An 18424-nucleotide genomic window follows, 5' to 3' on the forward strand; every position below is an offset into this window, starting at 1 on the left:
CTTTTTGTTTCAAGGAAGCTCAACAGATTTTTGGGTCTCAGATAACCCTTTCTGGCTTCACTGCTCCTTTTTGTGTCTCAGCAGATCTTGCAGTTGTCTCCCAGCATGATTGACATTCCCTTGACTTCTTTTGCATTATTTGGATTTTAGCTGGGAGAAGAAGACATTTGGTGCCTCAAGCATAGTGGAGGAGTACAAGGAAATGCCGGAGAACTGCAGAAATATCAACTGAATGAGCCAAACCAAGTTGAACCTTGGTGGCTTTTGGGGCAAAATGAGGAACTGTAACTCAATATTCAGAAAAGAAGTTGCCCATGGGTTGGGGTTTTCACGTGCATCTGCAGTGCAGGGAATAAACCTTGGCTGGTTGCACCCCAAAAAACTTGATGCTATATTGTGTTGCCCTAGGGGGTTTCTCTCTCTCAGACATGTGGTTTTTGGGATAGAAAAATGGAATTTAGGGTTGCACAATCCCACCAGAAATAACTGCAGCGAACCCAAAATAACCCAGGAAGCTCCTGGGGTTCTCCCTGAAAAGGAGGCAGGTGGTGGGGCCTTCTTAGGGCTTTTGGGGCATTTTAAGGTGGTGGAAAGGAAAAAAAATACCCTTTTTAGTAGCTCAGCTCCAGGTGCTGCTGAGTTTGAAGCTCCAAATGTGATGAGGGAAAAGCCCCCCAGAAAAGTTCCATTTCTTATTTGGGTTCCCTGAAAGCACCAAACCACTTAATCATTGATCTAAGAAACCCCATCCTCACTCTATATCCTAATAATCTCTAGAAATAGATGTATTATCCCTTCGCTGCTTTATGGAAGCATTCCTTATGATCAAAATTAGCAAGACACTTGCATAAAAGAGAACAATAATTGCTCAACGAGCATCTCGTTTGTAATTTATTAGTTTCTATTATTGTGCATTGCCATGGCAACAGCTCACATCCCGGGTGATGAGAGAGATGTTAGATATGAGCCGACAAAGCTCCCGGTCCCAGCAAATGGAGATGCACGTTTTTTATCAGTAATTTTCATGAAAATAATAAGTGAGGGAGTTAATGAGATGGAAAGCCGTCCTGTGGCTATTGTGAATTTTTTTCCCCCCTCCTTCCTTTTTTTTTTTTTTTTTTTAAAGTGTTGATCTAATTAGAATGCATCGGTCAGGAAAAGTAATGAGGATTTAGTGTCTCACAAAGAGGTGGGGATCATATCAGAAAATTAGCACAAGTCTTTGGAAAATAATCAAGCCCATGGAGAGGTACCGAGTGCTTCTGATTCCTGGAAACCCAGAGCTGCTGACATTTTCCTTCTGGGCAAGACTTGAAAGTTGAGGAATTCAAGTGAGGATTTGGAGGCAGTTGCTAAATAAATGGGAACACACCCAGGAAAGACCCAACTGGAGGGGAAATGTTCGCTCAGCCATGAAGGGATTTTCAGCAGGTGGAGCTGAAATATTCATGGTGATGGACCATGAAAGAGCCACCATCTCATCTGCTCATGGGATGAGGATGACATACCAGTGACAATACCATGGCAAACATTTTCTGTGTCCAACTAAGCCATGTCAAGTGCCCGAGTACTTCAACTCATTCAGTACACTTGAGTTTGCATGGATAAGGCTTAAAAAAAAAGGGTGGAAATGCTCTATGTCCATCAGTTGAGTTTTGGAGGCTAAGGATGCTCCAGAGAGCTGAAAAATCACAGGATCAGTGTTTAAAAAATGGCAAGTGGGATGATTTCTCTAATTATCAGCCTATTGGTTTCATGCTCAGGGAAGGTGCAAGAGCAAATGGGCCATTAATTTAGGATTTCAAAAAAATCTAAATAATGGAATGTAATTAGTATCAATGAAGGAGGTTTCCCAGCAAATAGATTTTCTTAGGGTTTGGAAGGAGTGTCAATCATTTTGTGAGGAGATACACCAAGTTTGTCGTGAAAGTGAAATATTTCAGGTTTTGGCAAAGTTTCTTACCACAGAACATGTTTAAAAAATTATGGACACACAATAACAAGGATATCAGCCAAAAGTGGGAAAACAACGCCTGGACCTGTCAAAATTTCATCACAGGACACTCAGTGTTGGATTTCCCTGGTGTATCCAAAAAGGATGGTCCTTTGCCTGCTGTTATTTCTGCTGTCTAAAATGGACAGTGCAGGAATTTTTGGAGATACAAAATGCCTGAGATGATGGGAAGATGAAAGAACACTCAAACAAGGCATTTTGACTGAAATCTTCTCATGTTGCCAGGCTGAGAGATGATTCCTGGTGTTGGCCAAGTTTGGTGACAAGTATGGAGTTTTCCCATGTGATGAGTCTCCCCTGAACCTTCATTACCTTACAAGGGTTTCTGTACTCTGTTTTCTCCATTTTGTGCTTTGCTTTGTCTTGTGACTCAGTCGTAGCCTCTTTGTCCTCCAAGTCCACCAAGCAACTCCCGTTCTAATTTTGTTGGTTGCTTTTCACTTGGCTTCATTCCTCTACCTTGAGTGCTCATTGGGCTCTTTTTAGCCCCCTCCCTTTATTTAATGAATATTTTTTAAGCTTTTTCCGACCAGGATGGAAGAGGGGAGATCCTTCTTTCATGGTGGAGAGAGGAGCCCAATTTAATGCAATGCTTAACTTCACCTTCGACATCAAAGTGGTCCTCACTGCTCTCCACTTGCAAGAAAAAAACAGTTGCAAAGCCAATCACACTGGGAACCACAGCACTGCCAGGGACATTTAAATGGAATCAAATTTTGTATTTTTCAGCTCTTGTTTCAGATTGGCAGTGTTTAAATGGGCATTTTCAGGGCAGCATTTCTTCTCCTCAAATTACTTCTCCACAGAATCACAGAATGGTGTGGGTTGGAAGGGACCTTAAAGCCCATCTTGATCCAACACCCTGCTGTGGGCAGGGCCATCATCCACTAGCCCAGGTTGCTGCTGGCTGGAGGTCGACAGTTGGTTTGGTGGAAGTCAATGCAGCGCTTCTCTGTATAATCTTAATTTATCCAAGTTTGCCCTGTGAACAAGCCTGGATTTCTCTGTTATTTAAAGCCAACTTTTTTCTCATCCCCATCCACCCATCCATTCACGAAGGAGCCTTATGAATCGTCTTACATGAGTCTGAGTTTGGCCAGCTCTTTCTTGGCAAACCCATGGGTTTCTTTTTTTTTCTCCAACTAATTCCGATTTCCCCCGGCACAAGTAATTTTCAGAGTTAGGATGAGACAGATATTTTTACACATAGTGTACCACCCAAAAATGAATGTCTGTGTCACAAAGCACAAGGGGAAGGACAGCAGCTCAAGCAGCACTGAATTTTAGCACTTTCTTACCTTCTGGCACCTGGACATTTGCCTTATTGTAAGAAAGGGTTCTTTTTGTGCAATGTCCCAGGTCTTTTTCTTCATTAAACTGACTTTTATTTTGGAGAAATCATGTTTTGCTATTGATCAGTGCCGAGATGTGAGTCTGCAGAGACACCTAGTGATGCATTTTTTTTCACACTCAGATTTCAAAATTGCCAAAAGCATTGCAACTTGAGGGTGGTGCTTCACCAGCACAGGTTGCCCAGAGAAGCTGTGGCTGCCGCATCCCTGGAAATGTCTAGGATGAGGTTGGACAGGGCTTGGAACAACCTGGGATAGTGGAAGGTGTCCCTGCCCATGGCAGGGGGGTGGAATGAGATGAGCTTTAAGGACCCCTCCAACCCAAACTGTTTTAGGTTCCTATGAACTTCCTTGAGTCTCAAAATACAAAATATAAAATATATAAAATATTTTCCACTGCAGCAAAACTACCAAGCCGAATAGAATTTGGCTGACATTTGCAATCTGAGGCAATTGGTATGCAAAATATATTTTTTAAATCTTCTTGGAGATATTGCTCTATATTTATTTGAAGGCAGAGCCTCCACTTCCATTGGGTCATTTTGGTTTCACAGTTCTGTTGCAGAAAGACCATTAATTCCTTCAATAGCTCTTTCTAGTAATTACCAATATTCTGCCTTTTTGGACACCAGTGAGAAGATGTTTTGGGAGAGTTTTCCTCTGCACCACAAAAACAAAGGCAATTTTTTCATCACAAAATACTGTTGAAAATGGCTTTGGCCACTGTATCTGGAAACAGCAGTTTCTTGTTCCCATTTTCTGATATTCCAAATTGCTTCTTCCCAACGCACTTCCAAAAATGGTGTTCTGGATGCTCTTCTTTAGGAAGAATCATGGAAAAACAAGGCAGGGGAGGAAAACTAGAGGTCTTCAAGCTGCTCCAAACCTCTGGTTGCACCTGGCCATACCTGGCTGCTTTTTGGCGTCCTCCTGGACCACACTTGGTTTTTATGAATATTTTCAGTTTTTATTAGCTGGATGCTTAGCCAGGGCAAAATCCAAGAGTGTGCAAAAGAGACTGATTTTTGCTCTCTATATCCTGAGAAATACTCATTTCTCAAACCGAAAACCACATCCCCCAGAGGACTGGAGGTGGGGAAGGAATACTAAAAAAAAAGTACAAGTATTTCACGGTCATATTTGCATTTTTTAAATTAATTCAGCTATGGAAAGGAATGTCTGGGAAGCGAATGAAAAATTCACAGCAATTGCAGCAAAATTTCCAGGTAACCAAAATAGCGAAAGTAACATGTGGCAGAGGCATTGGGTCCAACATTTTGGACTTGGCATCACAGGAGGGGAAAGTGCAATAAGGGGGTTTTAATAGCAAAAGCATGAAATTTATAGAGAATGACAGCACAGGCAAAGCAGCAGTGATTGATGGGGGAAAAGTTGCATGGATGTGATGGGGAGAAGGAGAAAACAGGAACAGACCTCAGGTTTGCCCCCCCCCAACGATGGGAAATGCATTGATGAGGACACAGAGTGCCCCAAATCCCCATGGAACAGCACAGCCACGTCTTGGTGTAACATGAATTGATTTGGTGCATTCAGATTCCCATCTCTGTAGTTCTACCCCCTGGAGAAAGGGAGCTGCAGCTTTTTCCAGCCTGATCACATCTGCATGGTTGCCTTTTCCAGTGTCACTGCACATCACTAAGCCAGGGAAATTCTCTTTTCTTAACCCAAATAATAGGATTCTTGAAGAAATGCATCAAAACGTAGGAAAAATGCATAAAAAGGTGAAAAAAAGCCCCTTTATTGACATTATGTTCAACACTTGAGAACCAGCTGGACACCAGGAAGTGATGCAGAATGGGAAAGTCAGTAGAAAAGGGAGAAAAAATCAGTGCAGTTTCATTTCCATTCCAGTTGGGTGAAATAGAGAGATACAGTTACCTTGGGCTTATTTTAAAATGATAATTTTATCAATATTACCAATATTACTTGCAAAATCCTGCCCATGTGGAAGCTTGGGGTACATTGCCCATATTCCCCCCGTAGCCTCAATTGTGGCACTCCCCCCTTCCCAAAATGTCACATTAAATATTCAAACAGTCATTTAAATATTAAAATAAACAATCAAATAAAAATAATCATCCAATCTGGGGTCTTTTGGTTGGTGCTCCAGAGATGGACCTTAAAGTAAAATTACAGCTTTTGGATCAAGAAGTGCCCATTTTTGCAAGAAATTGGCTTAAAGCTGCAAGGAATGGGGGTTATGTTATATTATTATTATTATTATTATTATTATTATTATTATTAACTTCATTATTTTACTCTTATTTTGGCAAAGGGAAACCATGGTGCTCACCTTGAATTTTAGCAAAGGCTGCATCCTCCAGTCTCAGTTAAAGCACCAAAAAAATAGACATTTTTAGAAAGAAAAAGATTAAAGAAATTCCTTTTGGTCCCTCATGATCTTTTTTTTCCCTCTCATTTTTTTTTTTTATTGGAAAAGAGTGACTGCACAAAGAAAGCAAGTTTGGGGAAGATGCTAAGTGGGAGCTCTGCAGAGCATAAACCCTTTTTTTTCCATCTTTCTTTGCAATTGCAACGAACTGAAAAATCACATTTTCTGCAATTTTTCCTGTTGAACCACAAAAAAAAAAAAAATTGCAACGGGGCAAATTTATTGTAGGGGGAAAAAAATAAACCTTCCACGTTCCCACATGCTAAAACTCGTGGGTTTAATATTTTCTTTTCCACAGGAGATGCTGCAGAGCTCTCCAGCAGCGCTGCCGCCCGCGTCGAACCCCCCGCCGGGCATCGTGGTGCCCGCGGCCACGCTGCCACCGGGCAACCTGGCCATGAGCACTGGCAGCAGCTCGCCCGCCGTGCCAGGTAGGGAGCACGGTGGAGGTGGAGGGCAGGAGGAAAGGTGGGGGTTTTGGTACCCCCAAATGTCTTCTTTTCCACAGGCGGAGCCTTGTACCAGCCCGTGACAATGGTGACGTCACAGGGCCAGGTCCTCGCCCAAGCCATCACCCCTGGTGCCCTGCAGATCCCCAATGCCCAGGTAAGGCCTGCCCACCTCAAATTTCCACTGTAGCCAAAGCTTTGCACTGCAGCAGGCAGAATCCCCCCACTTCTCCATAAATTCAACCCTTGGAGTATCTTAAATTTTTAATTAGCAAGAAATGTTGATTAAACCCATCTGCCAGGTGCCTTTGGGGTACCTAACAAATTATAGCAACGACCTCAGAAGTTTTAACAATGCTTATATTATTGTTATAAAATATTACAATATAATAATAATATCATGATTATAATACATAATATTATTATGTGCAATATCTAACAATATCTGTTATTTATCATGTGGGATGGAACATATGCCATTTTATTCTACATGCTTTGTTATATACTGTGTGTTGTACATATTGTCCATTCTAGATTCTATATTAATTGTTCATTATATGTAGGATAGGATAAAATTAGGATGGGATGGGATAGGATAGGATAGGATAGGATAGGATTAGGATAGGATAGGATAGGATTAGGATAGGATAGGATGGGATAGGATAGGATAGGATAGGATAGGATTAGGATAGGATAGGATGGGATAGGATGGGATAGGATAGGATAGGATAGGATGGGATAGGATTAGGATAGGATAGGATAAGATTGGGATAGGATAGGATAGGGTAGGATTAGGATTAGGATAGGATGGGATAGGATAGGATAGGATTAGGATAGGATAGGATAGGATAGGATAGGATAGGATAAGATTAGGATAGGATAGGATAAGATTAGGATAGGATAGGATAAGATTAGGATAGGATAGGATAAGATTAGGATAGGATAGGATAAGATTAGGATAGGATAGGATAGGATGGGATAGGATGGGGTAGGACAGATATTATTGCTGATATATTACAGATCTGGGATCACTGGCATTGCCTGTCCAGTACAGCAATCATGGCACTTGTGGGAAAGGCTCATTTTTAGGTCTTCCTTTCTGAATTTGGGGATATTTTTCAGCCATTTGCTGTGGTTTTATTCCTTTTTGTCCTTGACATTGCAACGAGTTACACAATGATCCCTGCATTCTTGCAGTAAGACAATGATTTGGAGCAGAACTGGATTTATTAACACAACTTGTCCATGAGCTCTTCCCAGCCCCTATTCCCCAGGAATTTGGAAAAAAAAATAAACCCCATCAATTTCTGTTACACTGCTTCCTGGGGGCAGAGAAGCAAAAATTCACCCCCATTATTTCTGAAATGCCCCATTTTAATAGCAGGAGCCTCTTATAAAACAATCAGTAAACAGCATTTTAGAAAGGGGTGGCACCTCCCTGGCAGATTTTTTTGCCTGTGCAATGCTTTAAAAATTTCTTTCTATAATATCTCTCCATTGCAGGTTTAAATCTTGCAGCAAAACCCTCTGTGGTGGGAAAAACATGTGCACAGGGAATATTGGGGCAGGGAGAGAGCCTGGACAAGCACCTTCGGATGCTCTTCCTGTGCCACTGGCATGATTTATTCAGCTGGAGCCCAGGGGAATCACAGGGACCTGCTGGCCTGATGTTTAATTCATCCAGGAGAAGTGTTTTGATGAAGACTTGGGGAAAAAAAAAAAAAAATCCCTTTTTAACTCAAGTGCTTAGATTTCAGTTTGGTTCCTGAATCCTCATTAAAACTTCTCTTGCAGCAAGATGCTTCGTTTTAATTTTGGGGGGGGAAGAAAGCAAATTTTGGCTCAATGGGCATCTTCCTCCTTGTGGTGGAAATCAGCTGGGTGAGGAACGAGGGTTTGCAAGGGGTTAGTGAGTGGCAGGGTTTAAACTTGCAGTTGAGAAAATCATCTTTTTATGAGGTTTGGGGGTTGTTTTATTTTATTTTTTCAGGTAAAAGTATTTTCCTCCTAAACCACACATTGAGATTGGTCATGGCGTCATCACCACAGTCCCCAACAGTGCCGTTACCCCTTGCAAAGCACTGACAAAAAAGTTGAGATCAAAGATACAGATCCTGGGAGAAAATCTGCATTTATGCAGATTTAGTGGAGCAGGAAATGGCTTTTGGATGCTCCTATAAGTGCCAGTCTTTTTGCACTCATCCCACTCCCATTTTGGGTTGGTTTTGCTCATTTTTTGGGTTGCCCATCACCATTTTCAACCAATTCTCTCCCCATTCCTTTCCCCTGACAGGTGAACCTGGATCTCACCTCCCTCCTTGATGGTGAGGACAAGAAGTCCAAGAACAAACGAGGCGTCCTGCCCAAACATGCCACCAACATCATGCGCTCATGGCTCTTCCAGCATCTCATGGTGAGCACCACAGCCACCAAAACACCCTGCAAACTGGGAAAAAAAGGACAAAAAGTCCAGAAATCCTCAAATCCACGTGGTGGTTCGTCTGAATTTGTATTTGGAGGTGCAAAGTGGCTTGTATTTTGGGAATGATCAAAAAATGCAGGTGGGGCAAGAAGAAGCAAACCAATCTAGAAGGCGACTCACAAGGTTTTTTGAAGATGGATAATTGAGCATTTTTTTGCAGTTAACAGCTCCAAAATACCCTTTTCTAGCAAGCTGGAATGTGAGAGCTGCCTCACAGGTAGGGTTGTAGCACGTCAGCAATCAGTCAAAACACAGAATTGCAAAATCACCCCATTTTGAGGGATTGGAGATGGAAGGTAGAGGGAGCTTAGATGCAAACTGGGTATTTTCATGCGTGAAGAGTTCTCTCTCATCAGCAAGGCTGGGCAAAGGGCAAAATCCAACAATCCCACATTTTTTCCTGCATAATTCAGCCAAGGAATCACTTGGAAACTGGTTGCAAAGACAGAGTGGTGGGAGATCCCCAAGGCATCAGTAATGCAGAAGGTAACAGCTCCAAGGAGCAACTTGTGGAAAAATCAGCCAGGACAGGAAGCAGCAGCAGGTTGGGAACTTCCCAGCTTTTTTTTTATAGGAAATCCTGGACTTATTGCAATGAGGACAAGAGCATTACTGTGTTGGGCTGCGATCCCTGGCTGTGCCGTGCATCTCCTGTGTTTCTGGAGGGCACAACGGAAGATTTGCAGGCACAAAAACGACTTCCAAGACCAGAAACTGAAAACACTTTTGTGCCAGGTGCCAGAGGAACCTCATAGTTTAAGATTTCCAAAATGGAATTGAAAAATGAAGAGAAATTCTTCTGCTGGATGGTTGGACTTTTGCTCTCAGCCTGCTCCTTGCAGTCAGAAGAAACTTGGGCTTCCCCATGAGATTTCTCCATCTGGTGTCAGAGATGATGTGGTTTCTAACCAAAAATGCTCATCATTTTATTGGAAGTTTTGGAGCACCAGCAGGAAGAAAGAATGCTGGAAATAATATACCAAAAGAGGGATATTTCTGCCAAAAAAAGTACCATTTTTAACCACTGAGGCCCCAGTGGGAAGTGAGTCTCCAGTGTGTGTTGACTTTGGGTGGTTTTGTCAAGGATATCACACTGTTTTGGGAGCTAACAGCTGAAAACCAAGTCATGGTAACTGTCACTGCCTTGGGGCTCCAAAACATGATGTGTGAGGCTGGTTTGATAATAATTTCGTTTCTGGGGTTGAAAAGAGAATTTTAGCACAGCTGGAAGGAGGTTGCTGAAGCTCTGAGCTGGTGGTTTCCCAGTGCAGATGTTTCAGGGTGTGTTACTGACGCCTTTATAAGCACTGTGAGTCACGGTGCGTTTTGAAACCCAAATCCCACGTTTATCAACAACCATCACTGGAAAATTGCTAGAGTTAAAAAAAAGAACAAGAACATTTTCCTTCAAGGAAAAGCGTTTGATGGAAAGCCTTGGAGAAGCCCTAAGGGCACCTGGGGAAATCCTGACGCTCTTGGATGCCACCCTTCAATCCTGCATTCTGAAAATGCAAGAAGCCACCAAATTTAGGGTGGGAAAATGAAAAAAAGAAAAAAAAAAGGCAGGTTTTCATGATGTTTTACTTAGGGATGACATCTTGCATGCAGGGATGTAATTTTGCTACTCCATCTCTTTTTTTCCAGCACCCCTACCCCACAGAGGATGAGAAGAGGCAAATTGCTGCCCAAACCAACCTGACCCTCTTGCAAGTCAACAACTGGTGAGCAGATATTGGTGGCCCAAGCAATCATTTTGCTGGCTTTAGGACTTTTGTCACCCTATTTTGGTGCTGTATAATGTGTTTTGGGGGGGTTACTTGGGAGGTTAAGGCTGATTCTTGGGGTGTACTGCACAGGGCCAGGAGCTGGACTCAATGATCCTGATGAGTCCTCCCAACTCAGCACATTCTGTGGTTTTATGACTCTGTGATTCCTGGGAGACGAGCTCAGTTGTGTTTAATGCCAGCACTGGTTTGCAAGGTCTCAGTGCCCTCTCCTGGTAAATCCAAAGTGCAGCATTCTCCCACTCAGCTGGAAAAATTAATGCAGAGCTATAATGTGCCACAGGCAAATAAAATTTAAAAAACCAGCTTTTTGAACCACGAAGCTACTTTCTTAAAGTATTATTATTATATTGCAACTCACTGATTTGCTATCATGTTGTTTTAACTCAGTGTTGGTGTAACAACTCTTAGCCATTCCAATGTTCTCTCTTTTCCATGGAAAGGTTCATAAATGCCCGGCGGCGCATCCTGCAGCCAATGCTCGATGCCAGCAACCCAGATCCAGCCCCCAAAGCCAAGAAAATCAAATCTCAGCACCGGCCCACGCAGCGGTTCTGGCCCAACTCCATCGCCGCCGGGGTCCTGCAGCAGCAGGGTGGCAATTCAGGGACAAATCCTGATGGTAAGGACAAACCCCAGTGGCCCCTGCCCTTCCAGGAAGGAGTGGCCATGCATTACATTGTGGCCTTAATTGGTAATTTCTAGAGCCCTTTACTGTGCTGTGGGGAAGCACATGAGGTGGCCCATGCAAGAAGGTCCTTCCAGTTGGCCATGGCAAGGCGCTGGCGATGGGGCACTCCCATCCCTTGAGCACAGGAGCAGCCCTCAATGATCACCCACTATGGGGCACGGCTTGGGATATCTCCTGAGGAGCTGGGGAGGGGAGGGGAGACATGAAAAGATGGAGATGAGAAGACCGATGAGACAAAATGGGAAGAAAGAAGACGAAGAGAACAGATGATGGAAATGAAGAATAGAGATGATGAAGATCAGATGACAGATGAGATAAGGTGGGAAGATAGATGATGAACAGAGAACAGATGAAGAAGATGAAGAGAGAAGATGAAGAGAAGGTGAAGTGAGCAGAAATGAACATACACCAGACGGGATGAAGAGAATGAAAGGTAGGACTTGAGAGAAGATGAAGAGAAAATCTGCCCAACCAATTTGGGCATCTACTGGCTCAGAAGTAAGGCTTCTTGTTATTTAATGATGCGTTAGCTAGAAAAATTAAAGACTGGATCTTGGGGAGTGAGTGGGGTAGGTGGGACACCCTATGGTGTGCTCTCCAAGCTTTTCACTTGAGTTATTCTTGGTTTATGCACTTCCTTTGTCCTTCCTGTATTAGCTGGGGAGTCCTTATTTCTGTACTTCTTTTAATTACAGGCTCACTCAGCATGGACAACCTCCAACCCCTCTCATCAGCCACTGCCACCATGGCCATGCAGCAGGCAATGCTGGCAGCCCATGACGACTCCCTTGATGGCACTGAGGAAGAGGAGGAGGATGAGGAAGATGAGGACGAGATGGAAGAGGAGGAGGAAGAGGAGGAAGAGCTGGAGGAAGAGCCTGGTGGCCTCCCAGCAGCACCTGGCGCTGACCTTGGTTTGGACCACAGTGACTCACTGGAATAGCTCCTCCTGCACCCTCCCAAATCACTGACAGCACCAGATACACAATTCCCCCCAAAATGCAAAAAAAAAAAAAAAAAAAAAAAAAGGCAAGAAGAAATCAGTGAGAAGAAATCAGTGAGAAAAAAGCAAAGTGGCAGGGCTGGCAGAGGCCCCGGCTGCCCACGGGCGCGCGGGGACCACCGCGTCAGCGCTCGGAAGTGAAGGACACACGTTTACAAGGCACATATTGTGGCCAGATTAATCTTTTATTTCAGGTTTTATTTTTCTTTTTCCCTTCATTTTTTGGTAAGCAAAAGCATTTTTAGGGAAAGTTGTTTTCCCCACGTGATGCTTGGATGCTGTTGGGCAAAGGCGGGTTTTCACCGTGGGCCACTGCGTCTGTCCCTTGGATTTCTTGGTGCAAAGAAAAGCCAAACCAACCCCAGGACTTGATGCTTTTTGGATTTTTTTCCCCCAGAAAGGTCATTCACAGGCATATATACTGGCATGGAGGGGGAGAAAAATAATCAGCGAGTGCAAATTCTGCTATATCTGAGGAGGGTTTGGTGCTCGACTCATTGGATTGCCCAAACCTCCCAACTTGGCCCCGATGCTGCGGCTTTTTGGTGACTCTGGACACAACTTTCTGGAAAAGGGAGGAAATTCCTTCAAATCCTTTAATTTATGTGCTAAAACCTCTGCTGAATCTGGAAAAAAACCAACTCACCCCATTCTCGTCCTTAAGGGTGGAGACTGGATGCAGAGTTGGGGCAAAGGCTGCCGAGAGGAAAACTTTTCCAAGGCATTTTGGCACAGAGTTAGTTAAAAATGGGGAAAAAAATTGGTTTAAAAAATGGAAGATTTCACCCAAAATTGAAGGGGGATCCCCAAGACTCACCTGGGTGGAAGGAAACTCAGTATTGTTGCTTGAAAGATCATTTCTCCCTGGTATTGTCCCTCCACATGGGAAAATGGTGGAGCTTTAGCCCCATGGGGGAGGGCAACTGCCAAAAACCCTGTATTTTGGGTTTTTTTATTTTAAATGCTAGCAAAAGGGTGTATTTCGCCTTAAAAATGTGGCATGGGAGGAAATGCAAAAGCAAACCAGGGCAAAAATAAAGGAATTGTCTTCTGCAGGTTCCTGCTCTAAATGTGACATTCTAGGAGAAGGATAATTTTCTTGGTGGCTTTTTGCCCTCATTGTCCTTTTTTTTCCTGGCTCTTGAAGAGTTGATAAAAGAACCCAAACAAGAGCTGGGATAAAAACCACAAGTGATGCAATGGGCAGAAATGCCTATTTTTGGATACTGATCTGGCGTGAATGTAATCTGTAATTTCATAAAGGATTCATTGTAATTTAGTATTAATTCCTGGCCATTTATTATAAAGTGCTACAAGATGAGGGGTCGCACCTGTATTTTCTTGGCAGCTTCTTCCTTTGAGTGGAGAAGACCCAAAATACAGGAATAACCCCCAAAATGGGCAAAACTCCCCTCAAAGATGTGATTTACCCCCAAAATGGGTGAATGGACCCAAATTGGTAATTGAGTGATGTGGAGAAAATTAGCTTTATACTTCCAAAACTGACGGTCCACCAAAAATGAAACTTTTCCCCCTCAAATAAGCTCCAATGGGATTTTACCCACAAATGAATGATACACCCCCAAACCAGTGATGTGCACCCCAAAATGAGCTGTGTTCTCCAAAAATGAGTTATTCTCTCCCCAAATGAGTGATGTTTCCCCAAAGTATTACACACAACCCCAAAATGGGTGATGCTCACCCCAAAATGAGTTATGGTCTCCAAAAGTGAGGGATGCTCCTCAGAATCAAATGATGACCCAAAAGGGGCTAGTTTCTCCCTGAAATGAGTTATTCTCCCCCAAAATGAGTGACATGCCCCAAAAGGATGCTGTCTCAAACTGGTGGTGTGACTCTCCTCAAAATAAGTAACTTCCCCCAAAATGACTGAATTTGCCCCAAAATGGACAACAGTCTCCAAAAACAAGCAACAACCCCCATATTAGGCACTCTTCCCCAAAATGAGTGACAAACACGAAAACAGAGCAATTCTCCCCCAAATGGAAGTGATGGAAGCCCTCCTGTACCCTAATAAGCCATTCCTTAATAATGGGTTGATTTTCTGGGGGAAAAAAGGTGATGTTTGCGCAATTTTTAGCAGAAAATCAGGCTGCAGAGAAGTGAAAAAATGGGAAAAATCCCTGAGAATAGAATTTACATCTGCATTTTTCCCCTCTGATAGTGGCAGGGGGGGGGGGCCGCCTGCGAACCACCACGGAGGGGGCCCGCGCCGCCTGCCTCTAAGCAACCCAGCCAGAAGTTTGTGGGTTTTACAGATCCCAGAATATTCTTGAGCACTGCAGCTAAGTCTGTGTTGGGATTTTTTGCTTAAAAACAGCGTTTTCCCATCAAAAAGTTGCAAACCACCGCCACGAGCAAGGGGGGACACAAACACTGGACACCAGTTGCCTAATTAATGTAAGGAATTCTTTATTCCCAGCTGTGCAAAGGGGGAAGTGCGGGGTGGGGCAGCCGCGGGTGGGTGACCCTTTTTCCTCGGGTTTGGCCCCATTTTGGGGGTGCCGGGGTGGGAGTGTGAGGGCAGCACCATGTCAGGTCGGGCAGAGCACTGCGGAGAGAGAGAGAGAGGCCTGGGGGGCACTGATGACACAGTGAGGCACGAGCGTGCACAGGGATGCACAAATGTGTGTGGGGATGTACTGGGGAAGCATGAGGATGCACTGGAATGCAGGAGGATGCACAGGGATGTACAGGGATGCAGGAGGATGCACTGGAATGCAGGAGGATGCACTGTGATCCATGAGGATGCACAGGGATGTACAGGGATGCAGGAGGATGCACTGGAATGCAGGAGGATGCACTGTGATCCATGAGGATGCACAGGGATGTACAGGGATGCAGGAGGATGCACTGTGATGCATGAGGATGCACAGGGATGTACAGGGATGCACAGGGATGTACAGGGATGCAGGAGGATGCACTGTGATCCATGGTGATGCACAGGGATGCACAAGGATGTACAAGGATGCACAGGGATGCACAAGGATGCACAGGGATGCACTATGATCTCTGAGGATGCACAGGGATGCACAGGGATGCAGGAGGATGCACTGTGATCCATGAGGATGCACAGGGATGTACAGGGATGCAGAAGGATGCACTGTGATCTCTGAGGATGCACAGGGATGCACAGGGATGCAGGAGGATGCACTGTGATCCATGAGGATGCACAGGGATGTATGAGGATGCAGGAGGATGCACTGTGATCCATGAGGATCACAGGGATGCACTATGATCTCTGAGGATGCACAGGGATGCACAGGGATGTACAGGGATGCAGGAGGATGCACTGTGATCCATGAGGATGCACAGGGATGTACAGGGATGCAGGAGGATGCACTGTGATCCATGAGGATGCACAGGGATGTACAGGGATGCAGGAGGATGCACTGTGATCCATGAGGATGCACAGGGATGTATGAGGATGCAGGAGGATGCACTGTGATCCATGAGGATGCACAGGGATGTACAGGGATGCAGGAGGATGCACTGTGATCCATGAGGATGCACAGGGATGTACAGGGATGCAGGAGGATGCACTGTGATCCGTGAGGATGCACAGGGATGCAGGAGGATGCACTATGATCCATGGGGATGTACAAGGATGCAGGAGGATGCACAAATGTGTACGAGAATGCACAATAATGCACATGCAATGCTGCACGAGGGTGCCCGGTGACACACAGGCTGGCACTGGGCTGCACAGGGATGGACAGTGGTGCCCAAGGGTGCCCGGGGGTTGCATAAGGGCACATGAGCTTGCACAGGGACACCTGGGCATGCACAAGGGTGCACCAGTGTGCTCCATGTGCACAAGGGTTCAGGGGCAGAAAGGCTGCATGAGTGTGAATGAGGCACCTGGGCACACAAGGATGCACAAGCACACAAGTGCTGCACGAGGCTGCACACAGGATGCAGGAGGAACATGGAAGGGATGCACAAGGAATGCACACACAACAGTGCACAGAAAGAGCGTGAAGGACACGTGAGGACTCACGAGGATGCACAAGAGATGGACAAGAGGGGTGTGGGAGATGCACAGGGATGCAGAAGCATGCCCAGGAGATGCAAGGAAGATGGATGGGGATGCCCAAGGGAGGCAGAGGAGGGGTGCCTGATGGGGTGTGGGGGGTGCGAGAGCGTGCACAGAGGGTGAGGAGGCTGTGTGGATGAAGCAGATGGGCCCCAGGATGGGGCAGGAAGCTGCACAGGGACCTCCAGAGGTGCGGCAGGACAGGAGACCTGTACAAAGAATGCCTGAGGGATGTGCAGGAGATGCACCTGGGATTCCTGAAGGGTGTGTGGGGGATGCACAAAGGATGCACCAGGGATGCAGGAGGAATAACACAAGATGGGTCTGGGATTCTCTGAGGATGCATGGAGGGTGCACAGGAGAGGCAAAAGGGATGAATGAGGTTGCAAGAGGGATGGGCAAGGGATGCACAAAGGATGGGAGCGAGAGGCAGGAGGGTGCAGAAGGGATCTGTGGTGGAGGCACAAGAGCTGCAGGGAAGCTGCATGAAGGACGCACGAAGGGTGCAGGGCGCAGGCAGGAGGGGAGCAGGTACCTTTGAGGATGTAATCCGTGAGCAGAGTGGGCACCTTCTCATTCCCTTCCTTCATGGCAAACAGGACTGTGAGGGGGAACGAAGCTGTGAGCCTGGCCCTGCTGCCCCCCAACTGCCCCTTTTTCCCCCCAAACCAGCCCCACAGCTGCCATACAATTCCCCCATACAATTTATGCAGCAGGCCTGGGAACATCCAAACAAAAAGGACTTTCATCCCCAATTAGCCGATCTGTGGCAATGCAGAATGGGTGATATACCCCCAAATCAACACTGATATAAGGAGCATAAACTGAGGGGAGGTGTTGGCTGCAAACCAGCTGTGCTGCAGTGACGCAAACCAGGGATTTTTCCCACCAAGTGGGTTTGTTGCAATGATGATGCAACGTGGGTGGTAGCACCTCAAATGGCCCATACTGCAATGATGCAAGAAATCCCCCAAACAGGCTGTGCTACAACAATCCCCAAATTGCAGCCAGTGAATCAAAACAAAATGTGCCTTTGTATCCCCCAAACATCTGATGCTGACCCAAACCAGCAGCTTGAATGAATACTCACTGTTGGTGAGCATCTGCAGGTCCTCAACGGAGGGTGGTGAGCCCTTCTTCTCATAGGGTATCACTGTGTTCAGGTACTGCAAAAACAAGAGCCACCCCCAAAAACCACCCAGATGGCACAAAACTGCCTGGTTTTTGTATTGCCTTGAGACAAATCACCCCAAATTGGTGCAAAAATAGAGTATTTCTGCAAAATTCCTGCAACTGCATTTAATTTGCAGGTATTTTGGGGAGTACTGAACTAATTGGGTGCTGCAAACTCCACCCAAATTTATCCCTCCTCAGGGAGGACTTTTTGGAGTGAAAACAGGTAATTTTTCCAAGAGGGATTAGCAAGGTATAGGGGATAGAGCAGTGCTGGAAAACTAAAAAATATTTTAAAAGGGGCTTGGTGGATGCAAGGGAATGGGGAGTGCAGGAAGGAGGAATGAAAAGAAACGGATTTGAGTAATTTTTTGGGGAAAAAAGGGCACCTGCTTCTCGTTGGTGGTAGGACCAAAAGTCTGGCGCAGGCCGGAGTGCAGGATGCTGGAGATGCCCTCCATGCTGAAGCGCTGGGGGGACACGTGTCACCCTGTCACCTCCCGGGGACAGCGACATCACCCGCGGCACCTCCTCGGGCACCAGTGTCCCCCACAGCTCCCTGACTCCCACATCCACACCCTGCCCATATCCCTGCTCCATATCCCTCCCATCACACTGCCCCATACCCCCATCCTATTTCCCTTTATCCCCCTGCTCCAAGTTCCCTGTCCCACATCCCCCGGCCCTGCTCCATGACCCCTGTCCTGTGTCCTCCTCACCCCATCCCCTGTCCCTCAGCTCCATCCTGTCAGTATCCCCATCTCATCTCAACCCTCATCCCGTCACCCCCTCCCCCCCAATGTCCCTCTGCCCACATCCTATCCCCACATCCCCCATTTCCTCCTTGTCCACCCGAGACACCCCATTCGTGTCCTCGTGGCCACCAGGTGCCCACCTTGCGGGGCATGTGGTTGCCGCGCTCGGAGCGCGCCCCTGGCGGGCTCAGCCCCTTGTCCCTGCGGCGGCGCCGGGCGGCCTCTCGCTGCTCGCGCTGCTCCCCCTGCACGGC

At 45.9% G+C, this 18424-nt stretch overlaps 2 protein-coding genes across 2 annotated transcripts in view; one reads left to right on the forward strand and one right to left on the reverse strand.

Moving 5' to 3' along the window:
- The window catches only part of PKNOX2 (PBX/knotted 1 homeobox 2), a 46321-nt gene extending 33078 nt beyond the window's left edge, over positions 1 to 13243 (forward strand). Inside the window, 6 exon segments of the mRNA XM_008636895.2 lie at positions 6078 to 6210; positions 6288 to 6385; positions 8522 to 8641; positions 10355 to 10431; positions 10938 to 11116; positions 11881 to 13243. Of these exon segments, the coding sequence (XP_008635117.2) occupies positions 6078 to 6210; positions 6288 to 6385; positions 8522 to 8641; positions 10355 to 10431; positions 10938 to 11116; positions 11881 to 12128 (855 nt within the window). The 3' untranslated portion in view covers positions 12129 to 13243.
- A 1350-nt stretch (positions 13244 to 14593) lies between these two features.
- FEZ1 (fasciculation and elongation protein zeta 1) overlaps positions 14594 to 18424 on the reverse strand; it is a 12180-nt gene continuing 8349 nt past the window's right edge. The window contains exons 5-9 of the mRNA XM_017738351.1: positions 18311 to 18424; positions 17805 to 17885; positions 17333 to 17408; positions 16778 to 16843; positions 14594 to 14757 (exon numbers count right to left, since the gene is read on the reverse strand). Of these exons, the coding sequence (XP_017593840.1) occupies positions 14741 to 14757; positions 16778 to 16843; positions 17333 to 17408; positions 17805 to 17885; positions 18311 to 18424 (354 nt within the window). The 3' untranslated portion in view covers positions 14594 to 14740. The remainder of the gene's footprint in view (positions 14758 to 16777; positions 16844 to 17332; positions 17409 to 17804; positions 17886 to 18310) is intronic.

The sequence above is a fragment of the Corvus brachyrhynchos genome, unplaced genomic scaffold, assembly GCF_000691975.1.
Source record: "Corvus brachyrhynchos isolate BGI_N302 unplaced genomic scaffold, ASM69197v1 scaffold46, whole genome shotgun sequence".
Taxonomy (NCBI): domain Eukaryota; kingdom Metazoa; phylum Chordata; class Aves; order Passeriformes; family Corvidae; genus Corvus; species Corvus brachyrhynchos.